The sequence below is a fragment of the Podarcis vaucheri genome (genome assembly GCF_965113315.1).
Source record: "Podarcis vaucheri genome assembly, chromosome: 13".
NCBI lineage: Eukaryota > Metazoa > Chordata > Lepidosauria > Squamata > Lacertidae > Podarcis > Podarcis vaucheri.
Genome location: NC_138751.1, coordinates 6,527,992 through 6,543,716, shown reverse-complemented (window position 1 = coordinate 6,543,716; position 15,725 = coordinate 6,527,992). Strand labels below are relative to the sequence as shown.

General features: G+C 47.4%; 1 protein-coding gene across 1 annotated transcript in view; it reads left to right on the top strand.

Moving 5' to 3' along the window:
• REC8 (REC8 meiotic recombination protein) overlaps positions 1-15,725 on the top strand; it is a 28,555-nt gene that overhangs the window by 8,401 nt on the left and 4,429 nt on the right. Inside the window, exons 7-14 of the mRNA XM_082197690.1 lie at positions 777-853; positions 2,760-2,886; positions 5,798-5,861; positions 7,093-7,187; positions 7,568-7,665; positions 9,008-9,151; positions 12,154-12,220; positions 14,634-14,785. Of these exons, the coding sequence (XP_082053816.1) occupies positions 777-853; positions 2,760-2,886; positions 5,798-5,861; positions 7,093-7,187; positions 7,568-7,665; positions 9,008-9,151; positions 12,154-12,220; positions 14,634-14,785 (824 nt within the window). The remainder of the gene's footprint in view (positions 1-776; positions 854-2,759; positions 2,887-5,797; positions 5,862-7,092; positions 7,188-7,567; positions 7,666-9,007; positions 9,152-12,153; positions 12,221-14,633; positions 14,786-15,725) is intronic.

Below are 15,725 nucleotides of genomic sequence, written 5' to 3'. Positions count from 1 at the left end.
CATCGTGATAGTTTTTTTGGATTTGTAAGATGTATTTTGTGCTCTCGTTTTACATTTTTATGTTGGGAACCTCTCTGTGATCTTTGGATGAAGGGCAGTGAAATATACTCAGAGTCAGGAGTGGATTTCATGCTCTTTATTCAGCTCATAGTGGGAAGGAGGAATCAGAGTTTCCCCAAAGTATCTGCTTTATATACATTATTTACACAATGGGCTGCACGTGATTGGCTAATTCTGGAATTCTCCTGTAGGCCAATCAGGTTGTGGATTCACTTCCATCTGGAGCTGGATTGGGTGGCTCCTGCAGACCAATCATACTGCTGCATTGTTCTAGGGCCAATCAGACTGCTGCATTCTGAATCCTATTGTTCTAGGACCAATCAGACTGCTGCATTTTGGATCCTATTGTTCTAGGACCAATCAGACTGGTGCATTTTGGATTCTATTCCACTTAGTACACAACAGGCAGCGTAAAGTTCTAATAAATAGTAAGAGTGCTGTGTCCTCGCTACCTCTTTTCGATTGTAAGCTCCTTGAGGTCAGAGAACCGTCTCGGTTGCCTGTGCAGCTGTGTCAAGGGCAGCGGACACAAAACGGTGTGGTGAAAGCTCAGAAGAATCGCTTCTGCGTTTTTATTGTTTGACATTTTTAAAAGACGGGTTTCCACTATTGTCTTGTTTCTGCATTGCACTGCTTTGGCACTTTGCTTTTGGCCAAGAGGCAGGGCGCGCATTAATTAAGGAACTAATCGTCTCCTGATTCTTTTTACTCTGAAGGAGAGCGGCCCATCACAGTCTCGCCGGACACCATCACTCTCAAAGAGGCAGAACCCATCACCTTGTTGCAGATCGAAGTAGGTTTTTGTCTTTTGGGAGGTCAGGGGTGTTGAGCAGGAAGGTGGGAGTGGATATTTTTAAGGGTAGCGTTTTTGGTTCTGTAGGAACTCATCACCACCAGGCCTGGATTCAGATATCCAGCAGCGAGGGCTTTCTGGCGGTTCCCTCACTGCGAGAAGCCAAGTTACAGGGAACCAGGCAGAGGGCCTTCTCGGTGGTGGCGCCCTCCCTGTGGAACGCCCTCCCACCAGATGTCAAAGAGAACAACTACCAGACTTTTAGAAGACATCTGAAGGCAGCCCTGGTTAGGGAAGCTTTTAATGTTTGATGTATTACAGTATTTTAATATTTTTTGGGGGGAAGCCGCCCAGAGTGGCTGGGGAAGCCTAGCCAGATGGGCGGGGTATAAATAATAATTTATTATTATTATTATTATTATTATTATTATTATTATTATTATTATTATTATTATTATTATTATTGCCAGCTTAGCAGTTCACATCACAGATCATTTCTACCCTAAGACCGTTCGAATATCCCTCCTACAATTCCTATTGGTTAAGAAATTGCGGTTAAGAAATTGGTTAAGAAATTGCGGTTTACAGGCTTCCCGATCCGCCCACATGTACCCCCAACAATAACACAAATCCCATGTCCATTCAGATTAGCAGTTTTTACAATAGGGATGTGTTTTATAATATTCATGAAGCATTTGCAAGAGTACTAGTTCTTAAAGGGACGCGGGTGGCGCAGTGGGTTAAACCACAGAGCCTAGGACTTGCCGATCAGAAGGTCTGCGGTTCGAATCCCCGCGACAGGGTGAGCTCCCGTTGCTCGGTCCCTGCTCCTGCCAACCTAGCAGTTCGAAAGCACGTCAAAGTGCAAGTCGATAAATAGGTACCGCTCCATCGGGAAGGTCAACGGCGTTTCTGTGCGCTGCTCTGGTTCACCAGAAGAGCTTAGTCATGACCCGGAAGCTGTACGCTGGCTCCCTCGGCCAACAAAGCGAGATGAGTGCCGCAACCCCAGAGTCGGCCACGACTGGGCCTAAGGGTCAGGGGTCCCTTTACCTTTACTAGTTCTTAAACTATCACCTGCTATTTCTCCTTGATATCCCGGGTCGCCTCTAAACTATAAATCTATCCCTCTTTCAAGGCTAACAATCTACTTCTAACACATTCTTAACTTAATTGTAATATTAGCCAGGAAAAGAGCCTCTTAGGGAGTCAAGATTGTGAGTCCTTACATTTGCTTTGTCTCGGCAACTCATGTTGTAAGACATGCAGATAAACAGTTCTGCTAAGCGGCCCTCCTTGGGGCTCCTTGGAACCTCTTTGTTCACAGAATCGGTCTCAAGGCAGGCATGGTCATCCTCACCACGCCTTCCCTAAGAATAAAACTCATTTTCATTCATTTATTCCACATTCACCATTTAATTCAGTACTGAGCTGATAGTGCCACGTTTGTGGGTTTGATCCCTGTGCAGAGTTTGATCCAACTCTACGATTCTGTGGTTCTAACTATGTAAAAATCCATCCTTCAAAACTTATTTCCTGACCACAAGAACACTCTACCTGCCATTAACAATGGCTATCTCATCAGGCGCTGAGGTGCCCTTTTAAAACTTGTTTTTTGCCTGGCCGGGATGTGTTGCTTTGATGAGGCCTCTCGCTTGTCCAGATGAAGGGTAGCAGCCCAAAGGGTATGTCTCTAGAAACTAGCCGAAATTATATTCGCCGCTCCACCCACTTTCTCCCCAGGCCCCGCCCACTGCCACCATGTGGCCCCTGAAAGGTTGTCCAGCCCTCGATCAGAGCAGTGTTCCCACACCCCTGGGTTAGAGGGTGGCAGATACACAGCAGAGGCCGTGAGTTTATTTCCAAGAGACCTGTGTCGCCACCTTCCTTTTCCCACTGCCCGCAGGGCGAGCGAGATCTGCCTGAAATCACAGTCCAGGAAATCGACATGCTGATGGATCAAGGGGAGTTTCTGGTGTCCGGGGACGAGAAGCCTCGCCGGGTTTCCTCCAGAAAAAGACGAGTAGAAGAAGGTGAGCAGGCGAGGGAGAGGCCAGACTGATCTGATCTCTGTGTCTGTCCAAGGACACAATGCATTATAATCTGCAAACAGGGAAGGCCAGAGACCTGTCCGTCCTTAGGGATCGTCTCCTTCTCCTCTTCTAGTCGCCCCTTTCTCTCCCTGGGATCCATAGGGAGCTTGTAGCTCAGTGGCACAGCCCCAATTTGCAGGCAGGAGGGTTCGGTCCCTGAGTTTAATTGTGGCTGGTGCCCATTGGGCGGAATGCAGGGAGGCCAACAGTAGGGGGAGCCAGAGAGCCAACTGGTTCTCGTTTTTCATCCCCATCGTCCTCCCTGCTGAGTTCTGCAAGGAGCAACTAAGTGACATGGACTGGTTGAACGAGGAGAAATGGTAGGGGGTCGGGGAGGGAAGAAGGCTCAGAGCCCGGGGAATGGTGGTGGGACGACGATGAGTGGTCAGAGGGAGAACGAGGTGAAGAAGGAACAGGACTTTGTGAGCGGGGAGTGTCTGTGATAGAGAGAAGTCCGGAATTGAAATATACTCAGAGTCACAAAGTGATTTCATGCTCTTTATTCAGCTCATAGTGGTGAGGAGGAATGAAAGTCCCCTCAAAGTATCTGCTTTATATACATTATTTACACAATGGGCTGCACATGATTGGTTAATTCCGGAATTCTACTGTAAGCCAATCAGGTTGTGGATTCACTTATATCTGGAGCATGATTGGGTGGTTCCTGCCAACCAATCATACTGCTGCATTGTTCTTGGACCAATCAGACTGCTGCATTCTGAATCCTATTGTTCTAGGACCAATCAGACTGCTGCAGTTTGGATCCTATTCAACTCAGTACATAACAGGAATCAGAGGCAGAAGCTGAAGGAGGAGAATGAGATGAGGGAGGCCAAGAGACAGAGTCAGGCTGCTGAAGAAACAAGGGTGTCTCCTCTTCCTGCTCCCTTCCCCACTGGTCGCCCCCTCTCCCACTGCCCCCAACTCCACCCCACCAGTTATGGAACATTTTCCTCCTGCTCCAGCAGACTCACAGACACCCCAAGCGTTTCCCGGAAGCCTCTGTTATAAGAAAAAAATGCTCCTATATCCCTTACGGGGTATCCAAGAGAGTCCTTTGTAGGTTCTCTATCGGTAGGAGAAAATAACAGAGGCCAACGAGAGAATACTGAGAAGCAAAGCAGCTAGTAAGCCTGATCTTTATTAAACTGTTGCAACAGGGTCCCCACTCCCAACACGCAGGCAGGGAGGAGAGAACCCAGAACAATGGTGCGCAAGGCCTTATATAGACTTTTGAAATTGCCCACCCTGTAGCTCAAGACCACCACCCTAAAACATCATATGTACATCATAGGAGACGGGCTACAGCAGAAATCCTTTCTGGCAGAATACTGATAATGGTCACTTGATTGCTTTACCTGGGCAGCCCGGCCATTGCTTTTGAGATGCTAAATATTTTGTTCCTGAATCCAGGTCACAGGCTCACCCTTGTTGTTGTTTAGTCGTTTAGTCGTGTCCGCCTCTTCGTGGCCCTCTGGACCAGAGCATGCCAGGCCCTGCTGTCTTCCACTGCCTCCCTCAGTTTGGTCAAACTCATGCTGGTAGCTTCGAGAACACTAACCAGCCATCTCGTCCTCTGTCGTCCCCTTCTCCTTGTGCCCTCCATCTTTCCCAACATCAGGGTCTTTTCCAGGGAGTCTTCTCTTCTCATGAGGTGGCCAAAGTCTTGGAGCCTCAGCTTCAGGATCTGTCCTTCAAGTGAGCACTCAGGGCTGATTTCCTTCAGAATGGAGAGGTTTGATCTTCTTGCAGTCCATGGGACTCTCCAGAGTCTCCCCAACACCATTATTCAAAAGCATCCATTCTTCGGCAATCAGCCTTCTCACCCTATTCATGCACAAATACACCCTTAAGACAGGATTTGTGAGCAAAGAGACAACAGGGAAAATATTTGAGGTTACTGGAAGAGTCAAAATGGCTTCAGGATTGTTCTCCCGTACTATTTCAGACATGTATGTGCTTGCCTTGTACATTTATGAACGTTTTATATATATATATATATATATATATATATATATATATATATATATGCAGGTTTTGGTGTCTTCGGGTGTCTTCCCGTGTAAGAGTCAACAGTATTTATAGGAACTCAAACACCAGATTCTGCTCTGTTCCAGTAACAAGAAGCCGAAAGCACCAGCCTGAAGATGACGAGTGAGACCTCGTCGAAACGTCGCCCAGACACCCCGACTCTTACACGGGAAGACACCCGAAGACACCAAAACCTGCATTCCTGTACCCGTGAAAATCTACGAAAGCATATATATATATATATATATATATATATATATATATATATATATATGCAGGTTTTGGTGTCTTCGGGTGTCTTCCCGTGTAAGAGTCGGGGTGTCTGTGCGACGTTTCGACGAGGTCTCACTCGTCATCTTCAGGCTGGTGCTTTCGGCTTCTTGTTACTGGAACAGAGGAGAAGAACAAGAACAAGAACAAGAAGCCGAAAGCACCAGCCTGAAGATGACGAGTGAGACCTCGTCGAAACGTCGCACAGACACCCCGACTCTTACACGGGAAGACACCCGAAGACACCAAAACCTGCATTCCTGTACCCGTGAAAATCTACGAAAGCAATATATATATATATATATATATATATATATATATATATATATATATATAATGACCTTAGAATTCCTATAACACCTCCATAATGAAAGTTATGGGAAATAAATAGAAGAAGGCACTCATTGATTTTCCAGCTCTGTGTTTGGCATTGCCAGGTCCCAGAGGACGCCCCCAGCTGTTACAGCCAGCCGATTTCCCCCTTTGCTTCCCCTCTCTTTGGACCCAACAGGCCTCTCATCTCTACTTCTGCCTCTCTCTCCTTTCCCAGAGTCTGCCGAGGGAGTCAGAGAACAAGAGTTGTTGGTCTCCACGGGGCTGTCGCCTCCCACAAGGTAAAGTGAAATATCGAGAGTGGATTTCATGCTCTTTATTCAGCTCATAGTGGTGAGGAGGGATGGAAGTTCCCCCAGAATGTCTGCTTTATATACATTATTTACACAGTGGGCCCCACGTGATTGGCTAATTCCAGGATTCTCCTGTAAGCCAATCAGGTTGTGGATTCACTTCCATCTGGAGCCGGATTGGGTGGCTCTTGTGGACCAATCAGACTGCTGCATTCTGAATCCTATTGTTCTAGAACCAATCAGACTGCTGCATTTTGGATCCTATTCAACTCAGTACATAACATAAAGAGAGGGGTTTTGGGCTTCTGGGTCTCAGATTCTAAGCTGCATGTTTGTATCGGGGTGAAGAAGGTGGACTGGGGCGGGCAGGTGTTGGAGACAGAGGTACACGACTCTTATTTTTTTGCTAGAGCATCAAACTCTAGAGCATCATAAGATGGGGTGGAACAACTCCCATAGTGGGAGAAGATGCAACATTGTGGGGCTTTGGGTTTAGGAAAAAAGGGGCAGGGGGAATTAGAGTTGTGTTCATGTGGTTATACAAACATTCCTAGAATTATTTAGATCCGAAATCTGCCTTCAAGTTGGGCAAAACAGCGGAGTTGGAGAAGGGTGTTTAGCTTCTTACTTTTCTCTTTTCAATATGTAACTCAAAGTAAAATAAAGAAATAAATTGCAAGTGTGAAACTCCACAAAAGTTAACACTAAATAAAATTGGTTTGGAAGAAGGATCACTGTATCTGGCTAAGGTCAAACAGGTTTGGCAGGCACATAGTCTTTAAAAAAACCTGCTGGAGCTGTTTGAGCAGAGGCAAAATTTGGAACACAAGAAGGGTGTTTGCGTATGACAGGGACGGGTTCCAAACTCCCAGCATCCCTGATCATTGGCCATGTCATTTGTGGATAACAGGAATTAGTATTCCACCATATTAGCAATATCCCCAGACTAGGAGAAGTTGTTGTCTGCCTTCCTTAGCTCCATGCCCTGTGTCTCATTGAAATCTAGTTTGCAGTCTCCTTGGGGCAATGACCTCCCCCCCCCCCCGCACCCCACAAACACTTCTCCCTCTGTAATGTATCATAGACATCACACATGCCTACAGGCAACAATAAGCACATCGGGGTCCTTCCTGTGGTGGCCCCTTGGATTCTAACAAAGGCCATTTCCCACAAGTCTTTGCAGTTTCCGCCACCATCAACCATATTTCTTGTTTCACAGAGTCGGGGAGGAGACGCCTGCTGCGAGGGAAGCAGGAGAATCTCTGTTGACGGACAAGATCCAGCTCCCAGGAGAACCCCCTCTGCTGCCTTCGGGTTAGTGCGGCGCTGGGCACGGCAGGGAGCAGCGGGTGAAGGCTGGCCAAGAGCACAAGGACCCTGCCGGGCTAGACACAAAGGGGCGCTTACACGACACACAAGGCAAAAGGATCAGGGAGGGAAGAGGAAGAAGTCAAACTCAGGGACCAGTTCTTAGACCTTTGTTCTTAATAATGACCGGCTGGGGGCCAGAGGGGCCTGGTGTCTCAGCAAAGGGGATGCGAGCGGCCCTGCCTCCCCTATCTCTCCCGCCAAGGCCACTTGGGGGGGTCAATATAGGGAGACGAGGCCAGGAAATCTGCTGGTTATCTAGCACCCTTTCCCCTCCTCTCCCTGCCCTTTTCTCTAACCCCCAACTCTTGCTGGTTTTGGTGCAGAGGCGACCCCCCTCCAAGAGCGACCCAGATTGCTGCCTTCTCCCCAACTGACCCCTCTCCGCCCCCAGCTGAAGCAACGCTCCCCTCCGAGCCCCAAGGTAAGAGGAAGGGAGGCGGGGAAAGAGGGCCAGCCTTTCAACTGAGAGCCGGGAGGGGGCCGGTACCCTGTTTCTCAGTGCAGAATGCCTCGGGTTCAAGCCCAGCATCTGAAACCCTGTCATCATCATCATCATCATCATCATAATTTATTTATACCCCGCCCATCTGGCTGAGTTTCCCCAGCCACTCTGGGCAGCTCCAAATTAAGGGTTAAAAACAATATTTAAACATTAAAAACTTCCCTAAACAAGGCTGCCTTCAGATGTCTTTTAAAGAGAAGATAGCTGCTTATTTCCTTGACATCTGATGGGGGGGGGCGCGTTCCACAGGGCGGGCGCCACCACCGAGAAGGCCCTCTGTCTGGTTCCCTGTAACCTCACTTCTCGCAATGAGGAAACCGCCAGAAGGCCCTCGGCGCTGGACCTCAGTGTCCGGGCTGAACGATGGGGATGGAGACGCTCCTTCAGGTCTACTGGGCCTTTGACGCCGTTTAGGGCTTTCAAGGTCAGCACCAACACCTTGAATTGTGCTCGGAAACGTACTGGGAGCCAGTGCAGATCTCTCAAGACCGGTGTTATGTGGTCCCGACGGCCGCTCCCAGTCACCAGTCTAGCTGCTGCATTCTGGATTACCGTATTTTTCGCTCTATAACACGCACCAGACCATAACACGCACGTAGTTTTTAGAGGAGGAAAACAAGAAAAAAAAATAAATGAAATAGTGGATATATGATTTTTGTGGTTCATGCTGTGGCCACAGACACGTGATCTGACAGTGAGTTTGGAGTAGCCCAATGCAAAAATCCTGAGGATCCATGTGGATCCATGCTTTGTAACCACAGAGGAGGGAAGGAAAGAGAACCATGGATCCTCTGCTCACGACTGCAGCAGATCCCCCCTGCCACCTGCAGGCATTCGCTCCATAACACGCACAGATATTTCCCCTTACTTTCTAGGAGGAAAAAAGTGAGTGTTATGGTGCAAAAAATACGGTAATTGTCAGTACGGACTGTACCGATCTAGGTGGACCAAGAAATCCGACTTCACTATAAGCCAGCTTCCCCTAGCTTCCCAACAGGTTTGTAATTTAGAGAAAGACTGCGGCTCAGCAGCAGAGCATCTCCCTTATGGGCAGAGGGGTTCTGGGTTCAAATCTCAGCCTCTCCAAGTTGGGCTGGGGAAAGGCTTCCTGCGCAGAGCCCCGGAGAGATGCTGCCAGCCAGTGTCTGCAATGCTGAGCCAAGTGGTCTGAATCGCTCCAAGTGGCAGCCGTTTGAGAGCCTGGGGAGTTTAGGAATGAGCCGCGGCAGAACATCCAGAAATTTCTCTTGTTCTTCCCCAGCTCCAGCTGGCCGCGTACGAGCCGTCCTTCCTGCAGCCCAGCAGGCGGCGAAAGCAGCTGCGCTTCCTGGATCCGGTGACCCAGATTTCCCGGGAAGATTTCCAGAAGCAGATCTTGGATCCACAGGGACAGTGCCAGCCCCTGGTAGGTGTTGGAATCGGTGAGCGTTGGGGTGCCCACCAAGCTCCGATTTTTTACGTCTTTATTAATTTTTTAACATATTAATTCCAACATTCACACAACATAACCTCTCTTTAAAAAAATAAATATATTAGATTTTCCACAATGATAACACAAACCACAGAAACAGAAAAAGGGGACAATAAACAGATAAACAATAACAACAAGCTTAATTCTTCACAAATCCAACCTTTTAAACATCTCGGTTGACTTCCTCAAATCACTCCCTTCTGAGTTTCCTTGTAATTAAAAGTAACAGCTTTCCAATATCATTATTAAACTAAAACAAATTCCAATTATAGTCCATCTTATTCACTTTTCTTAACATTCTAAATCCCATTTATTTAATTATAACTTAGTTTAATCCTAGGCCTATTTGTTTCTTTCAAGAAATTTCAAATTTTTTATATTACAGTATTTATTCAAATAGTCCTTGAATTTCCTCCAGTCCTCTTGAAACTCCTCTTCTTTCTGGTCGTGGATTCTTCCAGTCGGGTCAGCTAGCTCCGAAATGTCCATCATTTTCATCTGCCAATCTTCCACTGTTGGTAGTTCTTGTGTTTTCCAGTTTTTAGCAAGTAATATTCGGGCGGCCGTCGTGGCATACAAAAATAATTTAACATCTTTCTCATACAACATAACTTCTCATCGTATACTATATTTTCGTCAACGCCTCTGATGATTTCCCATTCTTTATCACTTATGCATTTCTTAATTTCATATTACCATTATCCTTAGCTAATAATTTTCCTCACTGTCTTTTTTTTTGCAATATTTCAAATACTTCACCTTACAAAACTCCTTGGAAACCTACAACAAGCTCTGATTTCCACTCCCTCAGTGATTTCCTTCGTGTATATGTGCGAAAGCAGTTTGAGCATTTTTTCTGCTCCAGATTCACAGATCAGGCAGCAGGCAAGGGGTGAAATCCAGTGCTGCATATAAAATACATTAGTCCGGGGATGAAGATGATGATGATAATAATAATAACTATTGTTGTTGTTGTTGTTGTTGTTGTTTTATTTATACCCCACCCTCCCCAGCCAAGGCCGGGCTCAGGGCGGCTAACAAGCAATAATAAAAATAAGTTGAATGAATACAACTTAAAAACAAAATTAAAATACAACATTAAAATATTGAAACATTAAAATGTAGCCTCATCACAGGAGGGGAAAGGAAAAAGAAAGAGGGGGAGGGAATCAAATTGGCTCCAAGCCAAAGGCCAGGCGGAACAACTCTGTCTTACAGGCCCTGCGGAAAGAAATCAGATCCTGCAGGGCTCTGGTCTCATGAGGCAGAGCGTTCCACCAGGCAGGAGCCAGTGCTGAAAAGGCCCTGGCTCTGGTTGAGGCTAATCTGACTTCCTTAGGGCCTCTAAGGTGTTGCTATTTATGGACCTTGAGGCTCTCCGTGGGGCATACCGGGAGAGGCGGTCCCATAGGTACGAGGGTCCTAGGCCGTGAAAGGCTTTAAAGGTCAAAAGCAGCACCTTAAATCTGACCCTGTACTCCACCGGGAGCCAGTGCAGCTGGAAAAGCACTGGGTGAAGATGCTCCCATGGCAGAGACCCCGTGAGGAGCCTCGCTGCAGCATTCTGCACCCGCTGGAGTTTCTGCTTCAAGGGCAGCCCCGCGTAGAGCGATACAGCTCAGTTGGCAGAGACTCTTGAAGGAAGGTGAGGACAGGTGACCTCACCTAGGCCCGAAGTCACCCCCCCCCCCACCAAGCAGGCTCAAAGCTTCTCAAAGCTTTTCAAAATCATTTTCTCAGCAGCTAAGCATCAGAAACATTCCGCTTGCTGTAACTAAAAAGATTGCAACGAGGTAGAGAACAGAGCCCATTGTCTTCTCAGGCCTTTCTCAGAACCACATTGCAACTTGCTTTCTCTCCGGGAACCATGCCAAAGCACAATAATGAAACAACGGGAACACTCTGAAAACCCCCTCACCCCCTTTCCTGCCAAGATTCCACAATAGTCCCAAGACAGCTTTCTGTACATGCTCAGGAACCTCAACATGGGGCAGGACTCCTGAGGGAGGAGAAAGGAGGAGGGAACTGGAAAGGGATATGTATGCTTGTGCACATGATTGTGAACTTTTTGTGACTTATCACACTTGCTCCTTCTACCAGTTCATGGATGGTAGAAATAAAAGCCTATTTTCCCCACCCGAGGGCAAAGCCTCATAAGGCTACACTCTTAATATCAGGGCTAAATATTCCTGCATTGCAGGACACTGGGAAGGATGACCGCAGAGGTCCCTTCCAGCTCTACAGCTCTGTGATTCTAGGCTGCCTTTAAAAAAAGTAAATCAGGTTTCTAGCCCTCAAGACTACAAATACAGGCTTGCGAGTGTTAAGTCCCCGGGAAAAGTGTGGGGGCTGAGAGGGGGAGGCTTGCAGTGCCCCACAGAGCCCTTTGCCCCTCCCCACAATAAGCAGGGGGGAAAGCAAGTTATGCAAAGTGAGGCTATATATGCAAACTGGAGGCTTGGTGTAATAATAATAATAATAATAATAATAATAATAATAATAATAATGGCCAAGGCAGTTGAAATTGGACTGTTAAAAATTTCAGCTTTGTGACTGGACTGCAAGATTCCAACCCTGATAAGTTGGAATCTTTGTGGGCATTCCATGACATCACAGCAATCCTCTCCCCCCCCCAATTTTTTCTTAGTTTTTATTAGTTTTAATATAACATTAAAATACAAGGTCCTTTTGAACCTTCGGACCTCCTTCCCTCCCTCCATGGGTTTAAGATGAAATTTGCTGCACCTTTTACCATTATCCACCTGTTATAGAACCTTAATGATGATCAATAATTCCGCATCACAGCAATCCTGGCCAATCAGTGCTGGGCGGTGGGCGGGGCTTCACTGCTGCCAGGATCCTAAGCAGCATCTTGGCTTTGGCAGGCCACTCCTAATTGACGCCTGCCATACCATTTCCTGCTTTCCTCTTCTCAGGAGACAGTGCTGCTCCCTCCGAAGAGGTTGAAGACTGCAGAGGAGCTCTTGGGAGCCCCAACGTACGGTGAGGACCCCTCTCTGCCCCAAAGCTGTCAACTGTCCCTCATTTGGCGGGAAACTCCCTTATCCCAGCGCCATGTCCCGCTGCTGTCCCTTATTGATGATGTCCCTTAAATTTCCCGGGTTTCAAAGGAAGCAGCTCCTCTCCCTCCCTCCCTGCCGGCCAGGGAGGAGGGAGGCTCCCACTGTGTTGCTTGGCTGCGTTGCTCACTCAATAAGGAGTCTGAGAACGACTGGGGGGTGGAGCTTGCATGCCTTGTGCCGATCAAATCGGCCGCCTTGCCTGGGGACTCGCCTTTGCTCAGCGCTTCCCAGCGGAGGGGGGACGGTGGTTTTCCTTGCTGCATCCCCTTTGCTGGGTTGCTGCGCTGTGGGAACCATCGCTTGAGGCTTCGTTTGGCTGCTGGTTGACTAAAACCCCTTATTTTGGCTGCTGATCCCTTATTTTCGAGGCTGCTGGTCCCTTATTTTCAAATTTGTAAGTTGACAACTATGCTCCGCCCCCATGATCCCCCTCCCCAGAGGGTCAGACCCAGGAATGTTGCTGCTTCCTCACCTCCTGGCTCAAAGGACAAAGCAGATTTTAACCCCGAAAGGTGAAAAACAGCGTGAAGAGGCTGGATAATTTTTTTATCCCTTGCCCTTTTTCGATAACAGATACCAGGACATGCCCCCTATACAGTGGTACCACGGTTGTCAAACTTAATCCGTTCCGGAAGTCCGTTCCAAAACCAAAGCGTTCCAAAAGCAAGGCTCGCCTTCCCATAGAAAGTACAGTAGTACCTCGCGTTACATACGCTTCAGGTTACAGGCTCCGCTAACCCAGAAATATTACCTCAGGTTAAGAACTTTGCTTCAGGATGAGAACAAAAATCGTGCTCCGGCGGCAGCAGGAGGCCCCATTAGCTAAAGTGGTGCTTCAGGTTAAGAACAGTTTCAGGTTAAGAACGGACCTCTGGAACGAATTAAGTACTTAACCCGAGGTACCACTGTAATGCAAAACGGATCAATCCGTTCCAGACTTTTAAAACCAACCCCTCAAACAGCAATTTAAACATGAATATTCGAGACCATTGGTCCATAAAAGGAACACAATAAACAATTACAGATAGGTAGCCGTGTTCAAATTACAGATAGGTATGCCATAGTCAAAATAAAAAAATTCCTTCCAGTAGCACCTTAAAGACCAACTAAGTTAGTTCTTGGTATGAGCTTTCGTGTGCATGCACACTTCTTCAGATACACAGATAAACAATAAACAATGTACTGCAGTCAGACAATCAATCAATCAATCAGTAGCTGAACTGGGTTCCACATAGTAACGAAAACGAAAAGAGCCGCAAAAACAAAAATGCAAAATAAATAGCAAAACAGACAGACTTCAATGTAACACTCAAAACGGAGCATGTTCGGCTTCCGAGAAAAGTTTGCAAACCGGAACACTTACTTCCAGGTTTTGCAGTGTTTGGGTTCCAGGTTATAGAATCATATAATCATAGAGTTGGAAGAGACCACAAGGGCCATCGAGTCCCACCCCCTGCCAAGCAGGAAACACCATCAGAGCACTCCTGACATATGGTTGTCAAGCCTCTGCTTAAAGACCTCCAAAGTAGGAGACTCCACCACACTCCTTGGCAGCAAATTCCACTGTCGAACAGCTCTTACTGTCAGGAAGTTCTTCCTAATGTTTAGGTGGAATCTTCTTTCTTGTAGTTTGGATCCATTGCTCCGTGTCCGCTTCTCTGGAGCAGCAGAAAACAACCTTTCTCCCTCCTCTATGTGACATCCTTTTATATATTTGAACATGGCTATCATATCACCCCTTAACCTCCTCTTCTCCAGGCTAAACATGCCCAGCTCCCTTAGCCGTTCCTCATAAGGCATCGTTTCCAGGCCTTTGACCATTTGGGTTGCCCTCCTCTGGACACGTTCCAGTTTGTCCGTGTCCTTCTTGAACTGTGGTGCCCAGAACTGGACACAGTACTCCAGGTGAGGTCTGACCAGAGCAGAATACAGTGGCACTATTACTTCCCTTGATCTCGATGCCATACTCCTATTGATGCAGCCCAGAATTGCATTGGTTGTTTGAGTACCAAGGCGTTTTTGAGAGCCAAGGTAACACTGTAGTTCTTGTCACCCCTGACCCATTGGCCAGGCTGGATGGGGCTGATGTGCATGGCTGCTGGGACGCCCCCCCCCCCCGGCCTAGGCAGGAGGTGCAAGGTTTCGCCTGCTGTTTGCAGAAAATGGGAAAGGCTTTTCCACTGCCACCGACCCATTTATCTCTGCATAATGACATGAGACAGGCCCCTGCTTTCAGGCAGGATAGAGCCCCCTGCTTAGCACCTCCCTTTCCACACAACCCCCCCTCCCAGAATTTTAACTGTTCCCTTCGCCCCCTCGTTTCCTGGTCCTAGGATGGATTCACCCCACCCTCCAGGGCCTCTGGGCCCGCTGCGCCAAGCGCCAGCGCGTGGACTATGCCAGGAAGCAAGCAGCAGAGGAAACGCGGAGGAGGAGGGAGGAGGAGGGAGAAGCGCAGAAGGCCGAGGTTCCCAGTGAGCTGGAGGTAAGGGGCTTGGGCTGCTGGAAACCCACAGGGCGTTTGATGGCAGCTGCAAAGCATTAAGACTCCCGACCAGAGATGAATGGCAGATCAGGTTGATGGATCATGGCAAAAATGGCCGGAAGAATCAGGAATCCGGAAGACCAGCGTTTTAATAAGGAATGTGGACAATTTGTAATTTATCTTAGAAACCGTTGTAGACAGTTAAAATCAGGAGTCAGCAACCTTTTTCAGCAGGGGGCCAGTCCACTGTTTCTCAGACATTGTGGGGGGCCGGATTATATTGGGGGGGGGGGGGAATGAACGAATTCCTATGCCCCACAAATAACCCAGAGATGCATTTTAAATAAAAGGACACATTCTACTCATGTAAAAACACGCTCATTCCCGGACCGTCCGCAGGCCGGATTGAGAAGGCAATTGGGCTGGATCCGGCCCCCGGGCCTTAGTTTGCCTACCCATGGTTAAAATCGTTAGTAGGATTGGAGTAACTTGTCGTTTAATGGTGAATTTTGGATATAACGGAGATGTAAAAGATTTGGATTATTAAAAAATGACGCAGGAGGAAATGACTCAGAATAGGACCCACAAAGGGGAGGAGAGACGTCCAGGAGATTCTTTGGAATCTTGTTTTTACGATGTATGTTGCTTATGAGGTTGTAAAATTCAAATTTGAAAAACCGAATAAATAAAAATTTAAAAAAGACTCAGCGGTGCCCAAATTTCTGTGGTCTGCCGCCCCCATTTTTCCATAAGCTCATCCCCAGTTGTGCCCTATAAAAAGCTTTATTCAGAATAGCGTTAATAAGAATTCTAAGGTGTCGTAAATAAAAGGATTGTTCCTAAGTACACGAGATAGACACGCATGCATAATAAGAACATGGACCACATGTTTTAAATAGTAAAGGTAAAGGGACCCCTGACCATTAGATCCAGTCGTGGC